General features: G+C 41.4%; 1 protein-coding gene across 2 annotated transcripts in view; it reads right to left on the reverse strand.

The window, feature by feature from the left end:
- Window positions 1–22,761, reverse strand: part of Atp8b4 (ATPase phospholipid transporting 8B4 (putative)) — a 160,082-nt gene extending 137,321 nt beyond the window's left edge. For both annotated transcript variants that reach the window (XM_036185697.1, XM_036185698.1), the window contains exons 1-2: window positions 22,711–22,761; window positions 12,958–13,016 (exon numbers count right to left, since the gene is read on the reverse strand). In XM_036185697.1, the coding sequence (XP_036041590.1) occupies window positions 12,958–13,016; window positions 22,711–22,741 (90 nt within the window). In that variant the 5' untranslated portion in view covers window positions 22,742–22,761. The remainder of the gene's footprint in view (window positions 1–12,957; window positions 13,017–22,710) is intronic.
- Between the last annotated feature and the right edge of the window lie 4,389 nt (window positions 22,762–27,150).

Consider the following 27,150-nt stretch of genomic DNA (forward strand, 5'->3'; position numbering starts at 1 on the left):
CACACACACACACACACACAAGTAAGTCTACATTTTAGCTGTGGGGGAGAAAGGCAGGAATACACAGAAAACCAACTTGTAAACTGGTGACATCATTTAAGAAGGTAGCAAACACTAAGTGCAAATGGTACATGACGAAGCAGAAGCACTGGGCTTCCCCTTAGCAAGCCTTCTTGTATGACTTTCCTAGTTAACATAACCTCGAAATGACCCTGTAGGGAAGGAGAGAGGCTGTGAAGTTGGGAAGGCTGGGGAGGTAGGGCCAGATCTGGGAGGGGCTAGGAGTGAGAGGTGAAATCGATCAAAATCCACTGTACAAAATGCCCAAATTAATAAGAATGTATTTTGAATAACTACCCTGATGAAACTATGGAGCACCTGATGCCAGGGGTGCCCATCTCCCACAGAGGTACCCAAAAGAATCCCTTGTGTTAGATAAAAATAAAAAAACATTTAGGTCTATTTTAACTAAAAACTTAAAATTATGATAACTAATACTTAATGCAGATTTTCCTTACTATAGATGTATGTTTATGTTCACTATAGATCTGTGTCTATGATGAAAACTCTCTATATATGTATGTATGTATACAAGTATTTATATGTATATATACACAAATGTGCATATATGTATGAGTGTGATATATACACATGTATACTTTTGTGTGTGTGCATGTGCATACACATATACTGTATCTACAGTGAAAACACCTATAAATATGTGTGTGGATATACTCACAATTACACTTTCTGTTCACAAATAGAGATTGTGTTAACTTTGAGGATGACTGAACAATCACCATTATGATCAAAAGGATTGAGCATGGCCGGGATGGGAGAGCATGCAATTCCCAGGGTGGATAGTTCCTCTGCAGCCAACAAGCGTTGTCACCTTCCACATGCCTGGTACAATCCACAGTTCTCAGAACCTCCAGGAGCCATGAATGTCTCCACACCATCTTATAATAAAGAAACTGGAGGCTGAGAGCAATTTTGAGGACTGCCACCAAAAGCAATGTTTCATCGAATCCTGTGTTAAAAACGCTGTGTTTGTGCAAGTGAATCAGAAGTGGAATCCCTAGACTGCCTCCTGGGAAAGGCTGATCCTTGTGGTACAGTGAGAGGTTCAGATTAATTCAATCAGCCTGAATCAGAATGTGTCACCAAGCTGCTCCCGGAGCCCATTTCCCATCTAACCTCAAAAGCAAGGCAAGAAGAGCCCCTGGGCCTCAGTCTCTTCCAAAGCCAATCTGCCAGGCAGTTGTCCCAGCCTCTTCTCTTCTCCACCCTCAGGCCTTAGTTTAGTGTCTCAGTATCTGGAAGACTGTTCTAGAACTAGCAAACATCCTACAAATAATGATGTATCTACAAAGGACTAATTTGGACAATTACCAGGGGAACAAATTAAATCCTCCTCTGAGGTTAATTTAATAACACTACCTTTTTTGGTTTGTTTGTTTGTCCAGGATGTTTAGACACTTAGGACAAACGTAATGTTAACTTCACTTTTGTGACATTTGAAGAGGGACTTTTTTTTAATTTATTTTATTTTATTTTTCTCTTTTTTTAATTATATTTGTGTTTTAATTTTACATATCAGCCATGGGTTCCCCTGTCCTCCCGCCCCTGCCCCCACCTTCCCCTCAGCCCCTCCCCTCCATTCCCATCCCCTCCAGGGCCAAGACTCCTCTGGGGATTCAGCTCAACCTGGTAGATTCAGTAAGGCAGGTCCAGTCCCCTCCTTCCAGGCTGAACATCCCTCCTAAGTTATAAAGAGGTGCGGTTCAAGAGAGTAGAAAACATAAAGCAGGACTGTTCTCCGACGGAGCTTTCTGGGAGCCCCCCACTAACACTCTGTCAGCATCTGTGCCTGCTCCTGATACATCTAGCCTCTGCTAGGGACAACCCATCTCAGAGCCCTCTAGGAGCAACGAAGGCATCGCTTTGAGCTGATGTTAAAGCCAGTTGGTCAGGCTCATTTCCTTAACTCCTGGGAAGCTTTGGAGCACAAGTGCGTGGAATGTTTACTAGAACTAAACAGTTCACACTCACACTACTGTGCAGTCTGGGATCTGAGCCAGACTTCAGGACCTCAGAGTTTATGACAATAACAAAGGCACAGTGGAAGAGTCTGGTTAACATAAAGAATATTCCAGAATAGTAATCCTTCCTAGGACTCTTCTTACATCAGGGTTCTACATAAATAATGCAGCCTCAAGTGGCACGCTCAAAGGCTGCAATTGGGGACCAGAAGGAAGTCCCTGATACACTGAGGCTCCACTCTAGCTCTTCCGGCTCCTGAACAGTCCCAGTCTTTCCAGTCTACATTCCCTTCACAGGCAGGCTTAGGCAAATCCACACAAATTCACAACACCTGCCTTTGTATCTTGGTCAAAGGGTGGATTTTGTCTGGGAATGGGGTGCTGAGAGGGAAGGAACAGAGGACGGGGTCAGCAACAAGAGCAGAGAGGTCTCTAGGTTGATGACGAGTAGGGGGTTCAGAAGACTTCAAGGAATCTTTGTGTCGTTAAAATAATAATATAACAATAATTTATAAATAAGATGTCATTCTTCAATATTTTGTGATCACAACATGCACAAAAGGTTTAATGAATTTTCACCAAATGTTGAGGCTGGACAAGATGGTCTGAGTTAAATAAACACTGCCCCAACCTTGCTTCAGGACCGACAATGAGACTCCCTAAGGACATGCATGAATCAGAGAGATTCAGTGAGAGATGAGCAGGAACCTAGGGTAAGTGCTGAGCAGACCGGAGGCATTCCTGGAGTCTGTATGGAATCCAGTGTGATCAAACACTGTAAGACACTGAACTGATTTGCAGAAGGGCGGCTTCCATAGAAGCAAGTCCACATGCCAGGCCCCAGAACAAGGAATCATAGGCGTTGGTTTATTTAATAGCTTACTATCCAAGCTGGGTATGGTGGCACCTGCTTTTAATCCCAGTGCTAGGGAAGCAGAGGCAGGCAGAACTTTGTGAGTTCAAGGTCAGCCTAATCTACAGAGCAAGTTCCAATACAGCCAGGGCTGCACAGAGAAACTGTCTCAAAAAATAAAAAGCTGACCATCCAGCTAAGCCTCACTGGGAGTCCAGCTAAGAATAACAACCAGTACACAAAACTGCTTTAGGACAAAACCAACTAAATCTGTCTCACTGCCCCCTGAATGGATGAACAAACAAAGGATGATGAGTTGCCATTGCTGAACCTTTCCCACCTCCTCTTATGTCCTTCATATTGTCTTCTCTGGTATGTTCTCCTTCTCTGCCTTCTGCCCAACTTACTCTAACTGTGGTAAGAATTAGAAAGTGAATTTCAGGGTATATTCTCCTAAAAATAGCAACCTCTTTGGATTCTTCCTCTTGAGAACCAATATACTGTGCGTGTGTGTGTGTGTGTGTGTGTGTGTGTGTGTGTGTGTGTGTGTGTCAAGCACCTTACCCATTAAACCATCTCCTGAGTCCTAGACCAGTGATCCCTAACCCTGATTGACAACTGGAATCCTGGGGAACTTTTAAAAATGCCTAGACTCCACCCACAGAGTTACTAATTCTATTGTGTCATTGGTTTAGATACTGATGGAGACACAGAAGTTATGCTCAGGAAATCTGTATACGATACAATAGTAAAGGAGACTTAATGACAAAGAGAGTCAATCCTTGTCACTAGCAATAGAAGTGGGGTGTCATTGTCAACAATCTCCAGAAGGGTGGTACTGTCTCTTATTCATTAATACTTCCACTACAGTAACGCTTTCTCTTTTGCATCAAGCTAGTCAAATAGCATCTAGAATATTGTGCTTAACTCTGAAACACTTCACCAGAAGCAGTTACAGAAAAGCAAAAGCCCTTGGAGAAGAAATGGAATTTCAGGTGATTATTCTGGAGCTCAGGTTTGAGCATTCATTCACAAGTATCAGAAGGGTTGCTGGGTGAAATAGGAGAAATATTTGTTCTGCTTTGTCCTCCAATTTGTCTCCATTAACAGAAAGTAATGAATCTATTCTGCTGGGTGTGGTAGCACACACATGTAATTGGAGACAGGATGAATGCTACAAGTTCAAGACCAGCCTAGTCTACATAATGAGTTCTAATCCAAGGTAGCCTGGTATACATAGTGAGTGCTAGAACAGCCTAATCTAAATAATGAGTTCTAGGCCAGCCAAGGCTACCTAGTGAGACATTGTCTCAAAAGAACTTAAAGTTGTTTCCAGGAAAATGAATGTAATTGGGCATTATCACATTATATGAATTAAGACAGACTCAGACAAACATTATATGCTATATTCTCCATCATTTGTGAATCCAGCATTTCATATAGACATATAAAACCATCCACATATATGTCATGAAAGTAGAATGTCCAGGAAGGGAAGGAGACTAACATGAGGGATTATGAGAGAGGGAAGAGGAGGAAGCCTGGCAGGAAACACAGCCAACATACGCTATATACCTGTATGCAAACATCCTTATAAAGCCTGGCAGTGAGCACAGTGGATGTGCATGTCAATTAAATACATTATCCAAAGACAGCGAAGTGTTTGGAGAGGCAGTGACTCCCTCTCTTCTGAAGGTTAGGAACACAACTAGATATATAGTTAGAGTTCTGTATGGAGAACTAGCTGAGAACATTTTTAAAAAATAATTCCACACTAAGCTTCTACTTGAAATTACTAGATAATCTAGTCAGGTCTTTCCTTTCATATAAACAATCTTCTGGAACTAGAGAGATAGCTCAGCAGTTACGATGGCATACTGTGCTTGCAGAGGACCTGAGCTTGCTTCCCAGGACCTGTGCAGGGCAGTTGACAATACCTATAACTCCAGCCCCAGATGATCCAATAACGTCTTCTGGCCTCTGCAGGCACATACATCCATGTGCACCTACCTGCATACAAATGCTCATAACTAAAAACAAAGTCTCATTTCCAGTACTTTCAGATAATCAGCATGGAATGATGTCACTTCTACATATCTCCACTGCACCTGGTCAGCTACAGCTGGACTCACAACAAGTTTACAACCAGGAAGGCATACAAGAAACCAGAGCAGTCAGGGCCACTGGAGACATCTGGTCTAGAGTACCATCACCAACCCAGATGTGCCAATCATTTGCTGTACTGAACTTATTTCCTCAAAGAACTTCCCAGTAGTCAAGCCAGAACATTCTTGGGGTGCTCCACACATACCCTCTCAACTATGTCATCTAATAGTCATGTTACACAAAGACACATAAACACACAAATAGCTCCAAAACAGCCCATTTGTAAAGAATTAAAGTTGAACTTTCATTCCTAAGTAGCTTTTTTTGTCCATGAAAATAGAATATCCTGGGGTGGGTGTCGGGGATTAGCTCACATCTATAAGCTCAGTACTAGAAAGCTGAGGCAAGAGAATGGCTGTGAGTTTCAGGACAACCTGGTCTGCACAGTGAGTTCCAGGCTAGCCTAGGCTATTAGAAGAAGACGTTGCCTCAAAAAAGAAAAGCAACAATAACTTTTTAAAGTAGATTTTCAGTGTTCTCACCACAAAACGGTAAGTATATTAAGCCAGATATATGTTAATTAACTTGACTTAACTATTCCACAATTTAAACATATTTCAAAATATTTTACCATAAATATTTACAACTTTTATCTTTCAAAAAAGAAGAAATAGAGTCACATGAAAAATACAACACAAATCTAAGTATTGGTTTTATAACAGTGGACATGAATTAGATTCTATATTTTTTGCATGAATAATTTGATTAGTCTTCAACCTACAAAATGTAAGATATAATGGTTACTGTGATTTTAGCAATCTTATCATAGAACCATGTTGTTTGGGCTAATAAGTAAAACTACAAAAATAAGATTAAAAACCACTTGGTGACGGTTGGAAATAGTGGTTTTCTGTTAGCTTCGAAATTGTTACAGAAATTGCCCCACTTGGTCCACATGGTGATTTATGGTGCTATTTAATCAGATACTGACTACAAAGGAAACTGGATTGTGGTTCTCTTCACTGAGTAGTCAATTCTCTTCCTCTTGCATCTGTTCCTTGGTTAAGTCTTAGCAGAAACACAATTCGAAACAGTCAAACTGTAACAGGGCTCCAAAATTCTACCATCAGGGATCCCCATCTTAATTCTTCTAATCCCAGTTGTATAATATTTCACATTTAGGGTTTCTAAAACAATGAGCCAAAATAAAGCTTTTCTCTCTTAGGTCATCTTTTCAGTATTTATTTAGTCCCAGCAGTGACAATGCTCACTCTATATTGGTACTTACACATAAAAAGTAAGTAACTTCAGTCAAAAATATTACTTTACAGAGCAAGTGATTCATGGCCAACACAGCCTGAAGTCGGCCTCTCCACACCACAGGGAGCCAGGCAGAGCAGGTCCAGCTACATAGTTTCAATTCACTACAGTTCCTCAGCACCATTGCCCAATGGCTGTCAGTGGGAGGAGCCAGACATTCTCTTTATACATGACATGTCACCAGGACTGAGACAGTCTTGAGCAAGAAGAATCTAAATATAATTGCTAATTATAAGAGTAGCATTTCCTGTGGATGACCAAACTGTGCTGGTCAGGTTCTATCATCAGTCTTGACCCAGGTCATAAGGTTCAATTAGACCATGAGCCTCTATATCAGTGGCAACCTATGGGTCGAGACCCCTCTTGGGGGACAAATGACACTTTCACAGTGTCACCTAAGACCATCATAAAACACAGATATTTACAATACGTTTCATAACAGTAGCTAAATTACAGTTATGAAGTAGCAACAAAAAAATTTTATGGTCGGGAGTCACCACAACATGAGGAACTGTATTAAAAGGCTGCAGCATTAGGAAGGTTGAGAACCATGGCTCTGTGTGATTAAGTGTGCTTTGAGAGATTTGCCAATTAGTTGGAAGAAAGTGAATTTTGTGTGTATGCCTTCAAGATCTCTGACAACTGCAACCAAGTTTGTGTTTAGTACTGCAGCTACATGCTTGGCGTGTTGTGTTGGCCATCAGGATCTCGTGGATCTTATCATACCGTGATTCAGGCCTGTGACATTTCCTGTGTATATAGAACTAGGTATGATTTTATATTCATTTTAATGTTGCTAATATTTGTTAACACTGCACGTGCTGGGTTTATATAGTAATCTAAGCATTTGGTCTGTAAAATTTCACCTCAATGTTTAATTTCTGGCCAATTATTCATACAAAGTTTCCTGCATTCCTATGTATTTGTAGGGGAAGTTGCTATGCCTTCAGGTTGCTATGTCTGGGAAATAAATATAAAGTATACCCTAACATCAGTGATGAGTTTGAAAGTAAGGCATCAGAATTTGAAAATAATATTTTGTGTGGCATGTATAGCCTAACGGACTGTAAAAAGCGGAGGGGGTAGGGGGGCGGATTAAAACCACTTTCTCAAGGTCTCAAGCTACTTAGGATCAACAGTGTTTTTCATGGTTCTCAATCCCCTGCACACACCTTTCAAACCAATTAGTCACCCATTTCCTGAGACGCTCCCTTCCCCAAGCGTCCACCTTACTCTGTTCTCCTCAGTCATCGATTTCTTTCCCTTCTTAGGCTGCCTCCTTCTGCCTTCTCATCTGCCCCTCACTGCAGAGCCAGCCATCACTCCCAACAGCCTCCACCCTTCTTTCAACATTGAATTCCTCCTCCTGTGTAGACGTTCCTAAAGCTGCAGCTCTTACCACACCCAGGTTCTGTTCAGTACTAACCTGGCATTTCCTTGTGGATAGTCATTCAGTCTACCTAACATGTAGACCAACTGTAATCCTATTTTATTGTGTGTCTTCCCAGCTCTTAGGAGCCTGTCATTCATATGCAAAGCACAGGGGCTGCCCTTGCATTTGCAGCAATCCTGCCTCAACCCTAGAGGACCAGGACGATAGGCATGCATCACCAGACCCAGCATCACACTCTGCTGCAAGCAACTCCATCGCATCTGCCTGAACCACAGTGACTTCACATGGCTCACTTGACCCGTGCTCAGCACTGTCCTTCCCAACACTGGCAGTCCAAGTAAGCACACAAGCCTGGGACCATTTCCCATTTCCTCTATCAAAACTTCCTCCAAAATTTTCACTAAGCTTGAGTTCTCATCTCCCTGACAGTATAAGTCATACACCACAACCAAAATTTATCATCTCCTTTTCGTTCTCATGATCAAGCTTGTTCTGATGTGCTGCTCTTCTCTTCCTGCACAGAATACATGAGCTCTTGGAAGGTGGGAAGCAGAATTGTTATCCTCTTGTTGGTTAACCCCAGTGGCCTGGCCCACACTGCTCATGTAAGCAGACAGGCCCCTTCCACTTATGTTTTGTGGTCACTTAAAAATACCCCACCAATAATAGTTTCCTCACATATTCTTAATCCCCTTGAGCTGTGTGTTCTGTTTGGACACTGCCTCAAACACTCTTTGAAGAGTAGGTAAAACAACAAACATACACATTGCTAGGTAGAGAGCAGGCATGCTAGGAATACTGCACTTAGAATATCATTTTTATCTCTATCAAAAGAGTACAGTGAATCATATATCTTTCCACAATTGGTCCCAGAGAAATATGGGCATGGCACGTTGACTTGGAGAGGTGCACTAAGTCACACACAGAGAATGACAGTGGACCCATAAAGAAATGATGAAACTTTAAGGTGGCAGATATGCTAATTATACTGATTAGATAATTATATAGTATCAGCACAATGAGAACATCATATTGCATGCAATTAATATGTATAATTGTTGTATTTTAATAAAATAACATTTTTAGAGATCCATAAAACACCACAGCACTTTATTTTTTTATTATTTGTGTGTGTGTGTGTGTGTGTGTGTGTGTGTGTGTGTGTGTGTGTCTTGTAATGCAGATGGTTCTGGTATCAGATATCATAGAGCAGGAGCTACAGGCTCTAATGAGCTATATTTGGGGGGGGGGGGGGCTGGGACCTAAACTTGTGTCCTCTGGAATAGCAGCAAATGCTCTTAACCATGGAGTCACCTCTCCAGCCCCCAACATCACATTTTAATACAACGACAAGTATTTTCTTCATTTCTACCATCCACTTTAAGTTTCTGGCTGTTTGGAAAACTTATACAATTGAACATTTTTTTAACATTAACATATTTATTTTAAACATTTATTATGTTGTATTTATTTGTTTGTTTGTTTGTTTGTTTGTTTGTTTATTTGTGGGGAGAAGGGCACATGCACATGCGGAAGTCAGAAGATAATTTGCAGAAATCAGTTCTCTTCTTCCAGCATGTGGCTCCCCGGGATGACATTCAGGTTCGGCAGCAAGCACCTTCACCCACTGAGCCAGCTGGACACCCCAACCAACTTTAATAGAACTGTTTTTACCCTTTCTATTATTTATTTCGATTATTAATCAAGAACACTTTGTAGTTTACAGTTTGTTGACGGACAAAGACTCCTGCTGTGTTGAAATATTGCCCTTCAGCCTTCAGTGAGTAAAGGCCGCCTAGGCAAGCTTAATGCTTGTGGCTTTACACCATTTATCTGAGTTTTAGATGATTTTTGTTCTCCCCCAGTCACACATACAGACCTAAAATGCAGCCAAGCCTTGTTTTGTAAAATGTATAGCCTTGTATCTTCCTTTGTCTTTAAAGTATAAAAATTTGGCTAATCAGATTGTGGACTTAGCTTAATAAGTAGAGTACTGCCTCTACTACTGAGTTTAATCATGGATCCAACTTCAATCCCCAGAACCTTCCAAAAACATTTTTTAACATGCCCGTGTTAATATCATGAGACTCTGTCTCAAAAAAAAAAAAAAAAAAAAGTCAACCCTACTTCTTAATAAAATAAACTAAAAACAACTTACCAATGTGTCAGGAGACTGTGACAGAAGAGGGGAGATGGGGCCTGTTTGGTTGGGAGAGGGGTGGTTTTAGTGTATTGCACTTGTTTTTCTGTTTGTTTGTTTTCTGGACCGTTCAGAAGAATGACAAGTTATCATGGACAGAATCATAGACATGGAAACAGACCACTGTGTAGAATCTCAGCCTTCCCACCCTTGAATTACTTGATTGCGGCGGATTACTAGGCACAGCCCTGTTTCTTTCACCTGGGTGGGTGCTTCAGAAGACTGAGGTACAATGCCAATCGCCCAACATGCAGCAGTATTGTCAGATTTTATCTGTGTTAAGTTTGCAAAAGTCACTAAAATGGACTGTTCCATGCTTCAATGTCTTCCTACAGAAAACGGGACAATAAAAGTGTTTGGTGCTGGAAGATCACATGTCAATACGGTGGTTTAGTAGTATGCCTAGAACAGTAACTTGCGTTTGGGAAGCACCGTGAGTTTGAACTGTCACTGTTACCATTGTTGCCTTTCTTGCTCACTATTAACCGTGTGTCTATCACAATCCACAGGGAGGCTGAAGGAACACGCCCTGCCTCTGGTGGTGCCCTGTACGGAACAGGAAGCTGATAAGTATCTCATTGAGTTGGCGTTCTTTCAGACTGGCTCATCTGAGAAGGAAACTACACTCCCACAGCCGCAGTGCTCTGGTCATGTGACACCCGCCCCTCCCCACAACTGCAGTTTATCAATGACTTCTGTACTTTCAGGGTCTCACATTGTTCATTGTGAACATGGTCTCTTCTGTATGCAGTTCACAAGGCTATTGAGTTTCTCCACATCCTCTTACACCGCTGTGGCAAATAGCATACCCCGCCCATGCCTCATAGGAACCCACTGAGGAACCTGCCCACAGCTCTGTTAGGGTTAAGAGAAAAATCCATAATTAAGGCTGGCACACATGAAGCACCTGCTATTGTTACTGTTATCAAATATTTTGCTAAAATAATCCAATCTAATCCTTCCATAAGCAACCCTGGTAGAAAGTTTCTCACAGTTTGTAGATGAAATACATGGTTCTCAGGGGAATAAACCAATCAGATCACAAGCTAGTCCTGAGAGAAAGGGTTCAAACTGTGGCTCGGCCCCCAGCACTCTTCCTACCCCACTCAAGAGTTCTTCACTATTTCTCCTTTCGTCGTTCCCATACAATTATTGAGTTTATTCCCATTTTCTCTCCAGACTTTTGGTGGGAAGATCACTCCTCCAATGAATATGGCATTTCCCCTGGGATCTGTTTGGATCTCTCTAAATCCACTTCCATTAAAGCTGGGCAAGACTAAGCAAATGCCTTAGGGAGTTGCCTACCTTAAAGGATTTTCCATTTGGTAAGTAGTCATCAATTCAAATCCTACATGTGCAGATACTCATTCGTAGTCTCTGTGTTTTGTCATGCCTTAGTCCTCGCAATGGCTCTATGAGGTTGCTGTTTTAATTAGCCTCAATGAAACTGAGAGAGCTCACATTCTGCTAGAACTACCCAGTAAAGGTCAGGAGCTTGCCAGGTCCTTCTGAGTCATATTGCTGCCCACTAGAGATGAATCCCTGAACCCTTCACCTGCAGATTTTCACTGACTACTTCTGTTGTAATTCTTAGCGCCACAGGCTTGACGGATTTTGCTTCTCCTTGATGCAGGTTCAGTCCAAGACAGGGTAGTCATATAGACTCTGCTCTGCCCCAGGGTACTGTTATAATACCTTGGTGCTAGTAGGAAAGCCAACAGAAAACACAGCCACACATTTGTGTGCTTTTGTTCATATCATCTCTATATCATTAATATACTATTAGCTTGTGTGACAAACTGTGAATGCCCATTATCAGCCTGGGTGGTGGGCTCATGGGTGTCATGTTACCTCCTATATCTTTGTAAGACTGAAATATCTCATAGGTTACATAAAAGACATCAGAAAAAAGGCTGTGTAATCTTATAAAATATGGCTTTCCTTATACTCACAGAATAAAAGTACTTGTTATACATTGGGAAATAAGCAAATGCAGCTAGTTCTGAGTCACCCAGAGTCACTCAAGGTGGGAGAGAGCCAGCTCTCACAAATTGTCCTCTGGACTACACAGAGAGACAAACAGACAGACAGACTGGGATATTATGGTCACAGTTTTAAAGAGCCATCCTTTACAGATACAGGATCACCTGAAGCAGGGATGTGAAGGTCAAGTCTGCTGGTGACCATGTATCACACCACACAGAGTGGCATTACCTGAGGTAACCCTTCCCTTCCGTTCTAAGAACTATGCACATCATCTTGAAAGAGGGCTCCCTTCCCTCAAAGACAAAGTTGCTTTAATCATTCTTACAAGACAGGTGAATAAAGTTAAAGTTTCAATATATTGTTTCACAATGAGAAAGCAGTTATAGAAACAAAATCCAGACTCCTTGTGTGGGAAACGAAACCTACACAGAAAGTCAGATTATGATTGAAACAGAAGAGCTGTTGGGGGCCACAGTGAGTGGCCAGTGACATTGAGTTTCAATGTTGGTGCATGCATTTATATTCTCTGCCAGTGACCCACCAACAGGAAGAAAATACCAAAGTGTTCATTGACCAAAACTCTCCCTCCTTGGGCAATGCCGCTGTGAACCATTTGAACTAATGGTTCTCATGATGCACTTTGTAAACAGAGTCATTCAGCACTTAGAAACCTCATCCTGCATATGCTTTTCCACATTTCCCAGAAATTACTTAGAGAAAAACCTCAAATTCAACCCATCACTCATCAGCCACTACCCTCACTTTCTCATCAATCGATACTTTCATAGCCCATTTTCATTTTTTCCAGCATATTATACTACCTAAATGGACACCAAAATGAAGTAAGCATAAATAACTGAGAATGGATGTTACTATTCTTCCATGCCCACCAAACAGAGCAGAAGAGGGCTATGTGTGACAGCACATGGAACCACATTTTTAAGGTGGGCCAGCGCAGAAAGATTTTCATCGTAATGAGGTTCTACAAGACATGGATCCCTCTTCTAACGCTGAGCAAAGCCCCTCCCACAATCCACTGTGCTGTGTGTTCACTCACCGCGTACTGGAACTGCTCATTGTAGTCACGGTCATTGGCTTTCACCACCCGCTCCACTTCTAAAGGACAGAGAGATCAGATATGGAATTCAATGTTAAACCCACAGAAACACAACTTGTTAAAGAAACATCACTGAGACTACTTTGATTTTGAGTTCTTTTCTTTGAAATTAAAGGGTGTTGCAAAAGAAAAGAAAAGAAAAAAGAAAAGAAAAAGAAATTGAAGGGTGTTAGTTTCCTGTCTAACCTGAATGTTGGAACACCAGTTGTAAAGTTCTAAGTGGGGCTGGGGAAGTGGACTGGGGAAATAATTTGCCAGGAAAAGGACCTTCAAAGTCAGGAGGACCTGAATTTGAATCCCCAAACACACATGCAAGCTGGACACGCAGCATCTATAATACCAAAACCCCTCTAGGGAGATGGAGGTGGAGACAGGGAATCCCTGGAGGCTCTCAGGCTGGCTGGTGTGTGCAGATGAAAATCAGCAGAGAGCCTGCCTCAGACAGGTGAAAGGAAGAGCAGCCTGTAATTGTTCTGTGGCCTCTCCATGGGCACTGTGGCATTGTGTGCCTGCATTTAAACTCAAGAATCACACACATACAAGAATTCATGTGCTTGCACACACACACATTTTAAAAAGTTAAAAGACAGTCTCAAAATGAAAAACTATAATGTTTTTCACTATCCCTTTAATGAAATCCATAAAATAAAACACTGTATTTCTCTAGTTTGTACATCTGTTCATTCCATAAAGATCCTTTCTCTTAACTTCATGTAATTTCTAGAGAAAGACCCATTAAAAGCCAAACTTACCTTTAAAATGATTTTTCTTTTCACAAAAAAAAAAAAACCCACAAAATACAACACAGGCAAATAAAATCATATAGAATTGGCCATTTAAGCCACTGACTTTATGCTTTATGGTCACAGACCAAAAGGTGGCATTTCTAAAATGGGTATCACATAATTAAGAGCCTTCAATAGACATAGCCAATGGGTTAATCTCTTCTGAAAGGAAATGTATACACCAGTGTCACAATGAATAAATAGACAGGCCCAAATTTTGTGACAATACACAATTAAAAATTGTCAAAGAGAAGACAGTGCCCAGGAACACTGGCCATGCATCTTCTGTAGTGAGGTGACATGCCTCTGTCTTGTGTTTACTATTAAAGGTTTGAGATCAAATAATAAAAGCTATGGGGATAGCCTGCAAAGTAATTGCCAGAGATCAATAGTGGGCTTGCATGGTACATGACTTACCCATCTGACTTGAGGGCCCTTTGATTTCTCAAGAACTGATTCACAGCTCTCCCAAAAAAAAAAAAAAAAAAAAGGACAGAGTCGTAAGATGAGTAGGTGTGCGGTAAGAGACACGTCCTTGAGCAAGGGGACAGAAAAGGGAAGTGCTTTCGAGAAAGGAGACACAGTGAGAGTGTTAGAAGGAAGGCAAGCATCCTTTAGTGTCACCCATGTCAGAAATCACCTGGGAAGACTGTAAAAACTTTTCCCCAAAATCTCTCCTACAACTCACCCAGCTTGTGGTGTTTGAATAAGATTGGCCCCTACAGGCTCATGTATTTGAATGCTTAGTCATCAGGGGTGATGCTACTGGACAGGGATTAGGAGGTGTGGCCTTGTTGGAGGAAGTGCATCACTGAGGGTGGGCTTTGGGGTTTCAAATGCTCAAGGCAGGCCCAATGTCTCTCTGCCTTCAGATCCGGATGTAGAACTCTCCACCTACTCTCCAGCACCATGTCTGCCTCTCCACCACACTCCCTGCCATGATGACAATGGACTAAACCTCTGAAACTGTAACAAGTCTCAATTAAAAGCTTTCTTTCATAAGAGTTGCTGTGGTCATGATGTCTCCTCACAGCAACAGAACACTGACTAAAACACAAAGACACTGCTCCTCAGTCTGAAGGTCACCCTGAAGATTCCTGATAATTAATGACAACTGTGTTTTGGGTTACATTTCCATTCCTACCATTCATGGGATGTATTGTTTGCCTAACATCCACCAGCATGGCTCTCTTGCCTGGAAAGTGGATTCTCTGTGGTTGTTCCTGCAGTCCAGACTGAGTCATCTAGCTGCTGACAAAAACCATGCTGGACTGGTGGCATCAGTTCACAACCACAGAGTGTGTCTTCCTGTCATGGATACCACCAAGAAGCAGCCTTCCAACCAATCACTTGAAAGAAACTCTTCAATCCTGACTCTAAAAGCCTGACCATTTCTTCTTTGTGATTATCCTACAACAAACAAAAGAGTCAACACTAAAAATGGTACTTGGACAGTGAGACTTCAAGGTAATTTGTGTAACACTACCTTAACCCAAAACTAATTTTAAAAAAATTCTGTAGAAAAAAGTAGTGAGTATTAGTGCAAGGGTGGGCAAAGGACTCTTTCCAAATGGCAAGATTTAACCTGGCCCATCAACAAGCTGCAGTAGACTTATCAATTAGCTTCACCTCTAAATAAAAAATCAAATATACTGATTTAAATGTTAATTGGCCCGGCCTTAGATTATGCACATTCAGAGGATTGTCATTTTCAAATTGCACATTTGTGTGGTTTACATCCAGGAGCACAGATTTGTAGTTCTGTACCAAATTGTATTTATTCCAAAACCACAACCTTGACCCTACAAACCAAGAAGGAATTATCCATCTAGAACTACAGATAGCCACATTCTAAATTATTTGAAATTGTATTATCATTATTATTGCTCTGTGTGTGGATGCATGGTGTGGGGAGACAGCCGCTTCACCACAGCATAAGTGTGGAGGTCAGAAGACAACTCTGTGAAGTCTAACCTCTCCTCTCACCTTTACATGGATCCCAGGGGTCAAACTCAGATCACCAGGTTTGTGTGACAAGAACCTTTACTGGCTGAGCCATCTCACTGACCTCCATAATCATATTCTAATAGATTGCCACCAGCTCTCCCTAAATGATCAAATGTTGTTCTTGCTCCAGAAGACCTGATTAGATCCAGGAAGCCCTCTTTTTGCTTCTAAATCCTTAGGATTAAGTCTTAATCTTCATATCTGCATCTTTAGTGATTACTGTCTTTATGAATTAACTTTTTGTTAATTAATTCTGGCAGAAGATCTTGATATCTTTTCATAAAACTCTAAAACACCCCGGCTTTGACTCTAAATCTTTACAGTTCTCTACTCTTAGCTTGGCTACACTAGGCCCGAATTATTTTTGTAAAAATTAGCTTTCTTCTACCTATAACTACAGTGCATGATAGGAAAGTCGCATCCTGGAAGAGGAATCCAGAGACAAATTCCCTATAAGAATTCCCATTGGGAATGGCTTCTCTGAGATGCAATGATTTAAACCTAAATATTTCCTGTTTCCTGAGCTCTTTCCAGGTATGATTTCAGTAATAAGAGGGGTATGGTCACATAGGGTATAGGGTCTACAGAAGCACCCCACACCTCTATAACTAATCGCCGAGCTTTTCTGGCTCCTAAAGGAGTAAGTCAGCACATGTTAATAAAAGATGTAAAGGAGCTCCCAACTTAAGATGCCAAACAAAGGCCTTCTCCCGGGCTGGCTTCTCATATCTCAATGAAGTTACAGAAAACATGTGCAAAAGAAGAAAAATATGACTAGGAGAGGGCCGTTGATTTGAAGAAAGCTTAGAGAATAAAGCAGAAAGCCAAAGGAGTCAGTATGACTAGAAAAAAGGATGAGAGAAACTCCAACCAATCAAATGCAGAGTTGCCCAGGGCAACTCTCAGAGTCAGAGTCAGAGACTGAGAGTGTCTTATAAACAGAGAAATGGCGCCATGCGTATACATTATCTTTGCAAAGTAATTGTCAGCATCCTTCAAACAATCACCCTAATTATTTTTTCTCAACCTCATTTGTGCTAAATGCTATGTGACCACGAGCTTGGAATTGACCTAGAAAACAGCTAGTGAGTCACTCTGCCATGTTCCTGGTTGAATGTAAGACTCTCAAGACACAAGTCAAGTAGGTAATTAGGTTCACATGTTTTGTGGCAGCTTAGGAGACCAGCAGAGGCATGAGACTGGACAGAACATCAACTTTAAGGACTCTGGTGATTCCAGGAAGCAACACAAAAAAGGAAGAATTCTATTAGACCTGGTTTTGAGCCCACTTCAGAATATAAAGCTAGGGGATGCCTTCAACATCCTACTCCATGTAGATGACAGAAATAGCCTTCACTCTGGGGCAGGAAAGTTGTCTCCCCAGTTAGGAGTACTGACTGCTCTTGATTCCCAGCACCCACATGGTGGCTCACAACTGTCTTAACTCCAGTTACAGGAGATTGAATGCCCTCTTCTAGTCTCTAGAGGCCCCATGCATATGGTACACAGACATACATGCACACAAAAAAACCCATATGTGTGTGTATGTATAATAAAATTAAATAAATATTTTTTTAAAAAAAGAAAGAAAAATAATCTTCACTCCCCCATTTGCAAAGGCCAATAATATTTGATGTTTTCCTCAAACAAGCAGCTCATCAACAAAGTGCTGGAAGAACACTTGTCTCTGCCCTGTGCTTGCTACTTTCTCCACAGTGACCAAATAAGGATAGGAAATGGTCACTTAGCACAGTGAGGATTGCGGCTGTGTTGAACCTTGTCTAAGGATGATTAACTTATAGTCCCTGTCCTACCCCACCCCAAAGTAAGTATCTGGTGGGGCTAATGATTTACCAAATCCACTTTTAATTTAAAACTTAAAAAAAAAATTGTCAGGCGATGAGGGCACACCCAGGGATTCCAGCACTGGGGAGGCAGAGGCAGGAGGATCTTTGGGAGTTCAAGGACAGCCTGGTCTACAGAGAGAGTTTCCAGGACAGCTAGGGCTTCCCAGAGAAACCCTGTCTGGAAAAGAAAAAAAAAAGAAAAGAAAAGAAAAGAAAACAGCCATTTCACTATGCTTGGAAGTGGGACAACACGCATTCAATACATCCAAAAGCATTGTCAAATCACTTAAGACAGATGCAGAAGGGGACTTCTAAAACACTATCTGCTGAGAATATTTCACTACAATCAAGATACTATTTTTTGTACACAAGATTTTAGGTCCCATAAAATGAATTAGATTTAAAAAGAAAAGAAAAGCCCGCAGGTAGGGAGAGGCGAGGATGCTGAGGCAAGGGCCAAGTCCCACAGCTGCCCAGGACCACTTCAGTTGAGAGCCTGTCTCCTTAGGTGTGACTTCTCAGGAAAGTATCAACACTTTGTGTGGTGATCATTTAACTAGAAAATGTGCTGGAAGCACTTTTTAAACAGAAAAGTGTCATGAAATGTATATGCATGTATGAAGTTCTCAAACAATAAAAAAAATGCATACAAAAAATCTTTTAAAAATAAAAAACTAAACTCAAAATAGGGGAAGGGGGAGAATCCTCCAAATGCTTACATTACTCCCTGAGAGAGTCTTGAAGTTGTTCTCTGAACATTTCCAGTGAAAATTGACAAATGATCATCTACTCTGCTCCAGGTCCTGGAAGGCAATCCTTACTTCTTCCTAATCTAATCCATCATAATGCACAATAAATTACAAATTTGCTCTCTCTCACTTCTGGTCAGGAAAAGAGCGAAAGTCACTTATGCCTCTTTGTTTAATCAGTTTGTCTATGAGAGGATCTTAACCACTTAGTGTTGTTCACTACTTAATGAGAACAGGAACTCTGTATCCAGACCAATAGCAAGAGTGGGGAATAGGAGATCCTCCAAGGACCCATGCGTGAGTGCAGAATTAATAAACACAAATGTCCCTCAATTACCTACACTGCATATTTTTCCTTTGGCTTATGTGGTTTTGAAGACAACATTCAGACACTTAGCTGTATGCTCCCAAAGTCATTAAACAATGACATACCACAGAGAACTTGTGGTCCCTTGCATGAAACCTTGATGGCATAGGCTGAGATTCTTAAGTAAGCTTACGTGTAAGAATGTAAGAATACACGCTGGAGAGGTGGCTCAGAGGTTAAGAGCACTGACTGCTCTTACAGAGATCCTGAGTGCAATTCCCAGCAACCACAAGATGGCTCACAACCATCTGTAATGAGATCTGATGCCCTCTTCTGTATACATAATAAATAAATAAATCTTTAAAAAAGAAAAAAAAGGGGAGGTTGGGGATTTAGCTCTGGTTTGATCCTCAGCTCAAAAAAAAAAAAAAAAAAAAAAGTAAGAAAACATTCAAATACAAAAGAAAGTCTCCAAACATGAAGTATCATGTATCACTTAGGGTGTAAGATTGTTGTTAATTTTTCTGCAGGGGGAGTCAAATTTTTCAGAATGCTCCTTCAAGCTAAATCAATACTGTAGGCCTTTCCTTTCCTTGATTTGCTTTCTTTAATTCATCAAAATCTGGTCAGTTGGAAGCCAGAGCAATTCACCAAAGACAGAGAAGGACAATGATTGGAGAGCTTTAAAGCCATGAGTTCAGCCCCCGGACTCTCTGATCTGACTCCAAGAGCACATCCTGATACAACTGAGAAATGCACCCTGAGCAGGGACTCCTGCTGACCTGCAGCTTCTGGGGTTTATGAACATTTAAACAGAAAACTAAAGAGAAAAATGTCTTCCCCTGTGTGCGCGCGCGCATGTGCGTGCGTGCGTGCGTGCGTGCGTGCATGTGTGCATGAGTATGTCTTGACAAAAGAGCTTGGAAATGAAATTAGAGGATTCAAACAAATGCTGATGGGTTTGGGCTTTGTTTTCCTCTTTCATAAGTCAATATAAATGTGTTCATCAGGCCCGAGGAGTTGGAAAGTTCAATTTACTGGAAGCTTTATTCCCTCTATGGCTGCAAGAGCTTCACAGCTAATTCTTCCCTCTGGTACACCTGGACTGGATTATATAAATTACAAATAAAAATTTTAGATTAAACCCCTGGCATTTTGTTTTCTATTCAAATAGATTCATGACTGGAGACTTAAAGCCTACTATAAGAATAATGACAAAAGCCAATGCTTGTTTATTTGTTAAAAGCTAGATTCAACCTAAAGTGCTTCACAGACATTATTTCAGGAATTCTCAAACAATATGCTATAACCCTCAAAAGCACATGCTATTCCCAGCCCCGTTTTACAAATAAGGAAGCAAAGCCAGAGGAAGATGATGCATTGGGGTCAGAGTTGAGCACAGAACTGTCTAATTCCCTAATGCCAAAGGTTTGGCAGTGAGTCTGCGAATAAGGAGATGGCAATGGTACTTTGCAGAGGTGACTAGGAAACCACAAATTGATTTATGCCAGGTTCAAGAACAGACAGAGCAGCCACAGGCCTCTTTCATCAGACTCAGCTGCTTCTCAACAGGAACCCTGCTCAGGATGCATATACCCTGTCCATTGCCTTCTTTGTCTCCCTCTCCCTCTTCACTTTAATTTATAAAATTTTGCCCACTCTTTCATGTCTATATTCATGTGTACATAGAAACTGTTTTAAATATTAATAGACGGGCCTGGATCTTGGACCATGGTCTTAGCATAAGACTTGCAGCACCAGGTCTTGTTGGAAGCAGCCACATTTGCACTATTGAACCTTGTGTTTACACTATAAAGATTGTACCAATGATTTATATAAAGGCTTGTGGTGGTATTGTGTTTCCCAAAATATTGTGCACCCTAATAAACTTATCTGGGGTCAGAGAACAGAACAGCCAGTAGATAGAGAGAGCAGAAAATGGGTGGCACACACACTCCTTTAATCCTAATATTCTGAAGGCAGAGAGATCCATCTGGATCTCTGTGAGTTCAAAGCCACACTGGAAACAGCCAGGCATGGTGACTGGAAGTGATGGCAGGAAGCAGAAAAGTATATAAGGCGTGAGGACCAGGAACTAGCTAGTTAAGCTTTTAGGCTTTTGAGCAGCACAGTTCAGCTGAGAGGCATCCAGTCTGAGGAAACAGGATCAGCTGAGAGTTGGCAAGGTGAAGCTATGGCCTGTTCTGTCTCTCTGAACTTTCATCGTTCACCCCAATACCTGGCTCCAGGTTTGTTTTTAATAACAAGACCTTCTAACAATTCATGCTACAAAGGCTTTCATATGACAACAACAAAGGACAGGAGGAAATCTGGAGTCTTATATTGGCATTGGGAATATCAACAGACCCCTCCTGAGGGCGCAGACAAAGCCTTCAGATGACACTGAACTGGGACAGAAGTCAGCTCATTATGAGGCTGAACATTGCCATGTGTCCTACAAGGGAACTGATGCATCATGGAATAACCACAGATGCAGGAGCCAACCACCTGCCATAGACGCTGTCAGAAGGAGAGATAGGGCATTGAATAAACTCAAATTCAACCTTTTACCTTTAAAAACTATGATCAAAAATGAAGAAAATCTTAGTAATAAGATACAGAATGTCCACTGAAGTAAAAACTACATAGTAGTTGTCATTTACTGACTAGAAATGAAATGAAAAATCAATACTATCTGTGGTACTTTAAATAAGAATGGCCCACATAGGTCCATATATTTGAATGCTTAGTCATCAGGGAGTAGCACTACTTAAGAAGGATTAGAAGGTGTGGTTTTGTTGGAGGAAGTGTGTCAGTGAGGTTGGGCTTTGAGGCTTCAAAAGCCTAAGTCGAGCCCAGTGGCTCTCTCTTCCTGCTGCCTGCAGATCTGGATGTGGAACTTTCAGCTCCTTCATCCCTTCCATGTTCCCTGGACTCAAACTTGGAAGCCAGCCCACTTAAATGCCTTCCTTTAGAAAAGGTGTTGTGGTCATGGTGTCTCTTCACAGCCACAGAACCGTGACCAGGACCCTCTCTGACTGGAATTACTACTTCATGTTGAGAACCCAAGCCTGAAATTCTGAAGCACAAAAGGCTCTGAACGTCCCAAAGTTTCTGAGTACTGACATGATGTTTAAAAGTTTCAGATTTTTGGAGAATTTCAGATTTGCAGTTTCAGGCTAGGAGTACTCAACTAGAAAAGGTCTCTGAAAATATTCTAAACTCTAAAAACTAAAAACCAGTATAAGCCGGGCGGTGGTGGCACACACCTTTAATCCCAGCACTCGGGAGGCAGAGCCAGGCATATCTCTGTGAGTTCAAGGCCAGCCTGGTCTATAGAGCGAGATCCAGGAAAGGCACAAAGCTACACAGAGAAACCTTGTCTCTTTTAAAAAAAAAAAATTTTTTTAATAAAATAATAAAAACCAGTATAAAACCTAAACCCCAGAAGTACTTCTGGCCCCAAATATCTGAGAATCTATACTTAACTTGTTTTCAGGAAACTGATTACTAAAATAAATGTACAAACAAAAAAGTGTGTTTCTTGCTACCTTGACCAGACTCATTTTGTATGGACTCAGTTTTAAGTACTTGTGTATTCATGCAATAAAACATTTCTTTGAGATGAAAAAATGAGGAACAAACCACAGATAGCTAACAACCATACAGATACACAGTGAAACCTTCACATTAAGTGAAAGATTCGTGATGAAAGAATACATGTAGTATTTTTCATTTATGTTTACCTTAAAGTAGGCAATAGTAAACTGACAGATCATAAAGTGGCTGGGATTCCAAGAACATGACCACAGCAACACAAGGGACTTAGTGAGATGACAGAAACGTCTGTATTTTGTTTCACACGCCCTCAGGGGCTGCATGGGTATACACAATTATCCAAGGTTTTTTTTTTTTTTTCCTGAATAAATCAAGCCTCTGATATAAAATAAGATTACAGTTCCTACTGTTTTGTGTAATCTGAAAAACTCAAGCCTTACCAGGCAGCTTCTTCTTACTGCAGAACATCATCCCCTGAGTTTTTACCACGTCACAAGCGCTGGCCTACATTTTTTAAAAAAAAAGAAAAACACACCTTAGTATTTGAAAGATGCTCAACATCTTTACATTCACCCTCTTCAACTGTCTTCCTGCACAAATTTAGATGACAAGTTACTGATATAATAAAGAACACTACGTTTAGGGTAACATGTTTAAAACTAACAAGGTAATAATAACTCTGTGCCATAAAAAAATACATGATGGTATTATACGTGTATTGGGGTTCAGAAAAGCCATACTGCAGAGCGAAGGCCTTGGGAGCAACGCTTCTCATTGCTCTCCTTCTGCCCTCTAAGCTCTCATCCCTCATCTCTCTCCACAGCCCAAAGAAGACTCGGAAGTTAGAATTCCTCCTCCATAGGGCAGGTCATAGAACCCAGCGCCCCTCCCCTCAAATCTAGCCATAAAAGCCAAATTACTGTCCCTAAATACCACCAATCATATTTCTGTATAGAACTGTCTGGGAAGGAATCCTCCAACGTATTTTTTTAACTCAAGGTCATAAGATCCTCATCCCCAGCTGTGGGATGTTCAAGTATGTCAAATGTGTTGTTCTGATTGGTTAAAATAAAACACTGATTGTCCAGTAGCCAGGCAGGAAGGATAGGTGGGACAAGCAGAGAAGAGAATTGTGGGAAGTAGGAGACAGGAGGAGAGACCTGCCAGCTGCTGCCATGACAAGCGAGATGTAAGGTACAGGTAAGCCATGAGCCACGTGGCAAAATATAGATTAGTAGCAATAGGCTAAATATAAGAGTAAGAGCTAGACAATAGCAGGCCTGAGCTAATGGCCAAGCAGTTTAAATAATATAAGTGTCTGTTCATTTTATAAGTGAGCTACGGGACTTCTGGGGCTTAGTGGGAGCTGGAGAAAAGCTCTCCAGTTACAATCCCCCATTCCCTAAAGGGTCCCACCCCACACTCCAGTGGAAAAAAGTCACAAATGAAAGCCAGGAAGAACGTGGATGAATAGGTCTGTGAGCACCCTCCCCTTCATCTTTTGCTGGCTCAGACCTTTTCTGTCCAATCATAGAGCCACATGACTCTCTCGGCTTCTCTGAAGCTGTCCATTAAAACCCTGAATCTTTGGATCTTCATCCTGAAGGATCTAGTGTCGTTTGTGACACCACCAAAGTTTATAGCATTTTTTTGATCCTGTTAATTTGCCTTATAGTCCATTTTTCTCAGCAGACTCAAATATGTTATGTCATAAGGAAACTTGGAATTTCCCAGTAAAGACTTTATGGTGACCCCAGGTAAGCCCATATATGCACTGGATTTGATGTTAAATTTAAGTCAACTCTTCTAATTTATCCCAGACTAGCAATTGGAATCTCTTGGGGCTGTGCAAGCATCTATCTGCCTTTCAGTAGAATATGCTTGATAACTCCTCCCTACAGCCTGAGCTGGTAACTGCTCCTGAATATGGGAGCTACATATAACAGGGAATTGTTGACCATGCTGCAACAAAACACAATCCAAAAACTTTCTACTCACTTATTCCAACATATGGCCTTCTCCTAGTTGTCAACCAAATCTAAAATAATACCATTATTATCTTTTTACCACAAGCAGATGTGCACAAACAGATTACACACAATATTCACAACCCATGGAAAAGAACACAGACAACTTTGCAAACACACGGTAGGGCAAGCAGATGTGTGGAATTGGTGGCATTCTTTTGGTTAGAAAGAAAAATGGTGTATCTGCTTCCTGCTCAGAGAAGTGACATGCAGAAGGTATTAAGAGTACTTAAAGAAGTATTGTGTGGTCAGTCACCAAACACCAAACAAGGGAAGAATGATGCATTTGGCTTAGCAGTTACAAGAAAAGACATTTAAGAGGAAGTCCATCAACACCCACTGCTCTAATATGGATGCCTTGGTGTCCAAAACACCGGAAACCATCAATTTGTCTTCCTGTTATCACCCTTGGGTGTGTCTGCAAAAGGAGGCACTGACAATAGGAGTCTAGACTTTCCTGGAGCCCAGACCACAAAACTGATGAGTCTATGAGGTTGGTTATTGCTGCCATGTGCTAACAGAAGGAGGAGTAATTCTCAGATACAACCCGTTAGAAATTTCCCTGTTCCCTCCTGTACACCTTCCATGCCATCGGCTACAAGGCTGCCCAGACTCCCTCCAAAGCTCACTACCCACATCGCTGTTTAGGAAATGGGGGACATCTAGGACATTTCGATGACCTTCCTCTGTGCTTATCCTCATAGGTCTGTCTTGGTCCAGCCTTGGGAAGCTATAGACCAGAGTCCACATCAAAACTACAGACATCTTCATGAAAGGGAATGGCATAATGTCATGTCATGACCCTGCTAAGAAACTCAGAACACCTCACATTAGCTTTAGGGAAAACATTTTTGACATGACAGCTAAGATCTTCTACCTCCTGGTCTCTATGCATGTTTCTTACTCTGTTTCTCCTTCTCTCCTCCACTGCCCTGAAGTCTCATTTCACTTCTCATGACTGCACTTGAGAAACACTCAGTCACTTTAGTCTTTTTCCATTGGGGGACCTTTACCAACCCTCTTTCATATATTTATAGCCATGTAACCACAGCCCCATCAACTCATATATCAACTCATATGGCACTTCCTCCAAGAGGCCTTCAGCGACTCTGAAATCAGAGATGGGTCTGTGTTCCACAAAACCTGGTATGGCCATTTCAGGGTCAATGGCACTCTAGACTGTATTTGTCTACTATATTGGTCTTCTCCTCACCACTAACTCCAGTGGGACAGGAACCTCCTCATCTGGTCCACAGTTGTGTCTGTGACATCTGACATGTCCAGCTCACAGTGCTACTTCCTGTGTTTATTGATTATGAGTGAATGATGATTCCCTAAGAAATGGACAAACAGGTGCTAAAAGACTCTCTTCTTTTAGTGACTATCCCTTCTAAGGTTCAAGCCCCCCCAGAGCATCTTCAAGCTGCCATGCCTGTTTGGGGGCTCTTGGGGCTTTAGGGGTATTTCGGCTCTCTTGCTGACCCCTATCTTTCTATACATCACCATCTCCTAAACACCCTTAGTGCAGACGAGGAAAGACATCTAAGAATAAGCATTTGGTGTTACAGCAAATTGAAGAACAGGAGAAAGAAGGGAGAAGTAAGTGGTCAGATCTAGAGGAGGAAATGGAGAACTGCAGCTAAAATAAGATTTGCAGAATGAGTGTTCTTATTTGTTCTTTGACACCTGCATAAATGTGTGTAGTTGACTCTCACCCACAACCTTCCCTTATCTCCTCACCCCTGTCATCCTCCCTCCCTTGCTTACCTCCTCCCCTCTTCCCCACAGTCATGCCTCTTTTTTGTTTTGTGACTTTCTGATTTTAACCAGGGGCATCTGTGTAGCCACACTATCTGTTGCAACCTGGTGGTCTCACTGTTGGGTACAAATGAATGCAATGGCTATCTCCACCCCAGAACCAATCCGTTTCCAATGGGATACAAAAGGATTTTTTTTTATATAAGTCTTTAAATAACAGACAAAAACAGTCCTAACCCAGAAAGAACTTTCTTCTTGTTCCCTTATTTATTTATCTATTTATTTGTTTGTTTGTTTGTCTGTCCACTTTGATACAGGGCCTGAAGACCTGTCACTTGCTGTGTACCCCAGATTGGCCTCAAACTCACAGTCGTTCTCCTGCCTCAGCCTCCCGATTGCTGGGATTACAGGTATTTCCACCATATACAGCTTTTTCATTGTCACTTCTTTGTTTCACAAGATAGACACCAAAAAGGAGTCAGAGCAGAGACGTGGTGTTAGCGGGGAGCTCATGCAGAGCCTAGAGGATGACATCTGCTGCTTCTGGTGTCCCCATCTGGCCAGGAGAGAGAGACTAATCAACAAGGCTAAGCCAACTTGTTAAGACATGAAAATTCTCTCTGGGGACTAAATCAGCGTGTTCTGGTTTCACGGGACCACAGTCCCTTATTGGTTTGTTAGACGGGCTGAGAGAAAAGCATTAACTGATAACAAGCACTAAAGATGGAGCTAAATGCAGTTGTGGACTGTGAAGGAAAGGGCGGTAAAAGAGCCAGGCAACTTTTCTCTTATTTTACATCTTTCTACAAGTCCTTCTCATTTCCCAAACTCCTGGATGATAGGGCTTAAAAGAATGTCATATCCCTCCTAGAATTTCTTTATTTCATACCACTCCTACGTGTTTACTTTCCACTTCTCACCACCACCTTCCAAAGTGTCTTTGAAACCATTTATTTTGAAGATACCAAATAAATCTATTTTAACTTTAAACATTTTTACTTTTATAGAAATATTCTCCACTCCATAACTCAGAGTATAACATCATCATTGCTGTGTGAATTAAAAACTTCTGCATGATTTCTAGAAACTTTTTCC

Source organism: Onychomys torridus, chromosome 4 (genome assembly GCF_903995425.1).
Source record: "Onychomys torridus chromosome 4, mOncTor1.1, whole genome shotgun sequence".
Classification (NCBI taxonomy): domain Eukaryota; kingdom Metazoa; phylum Chordata; class Mammalia; order Rodentia; family Cricetidae; genus Onychomys; species Onychomys torridus.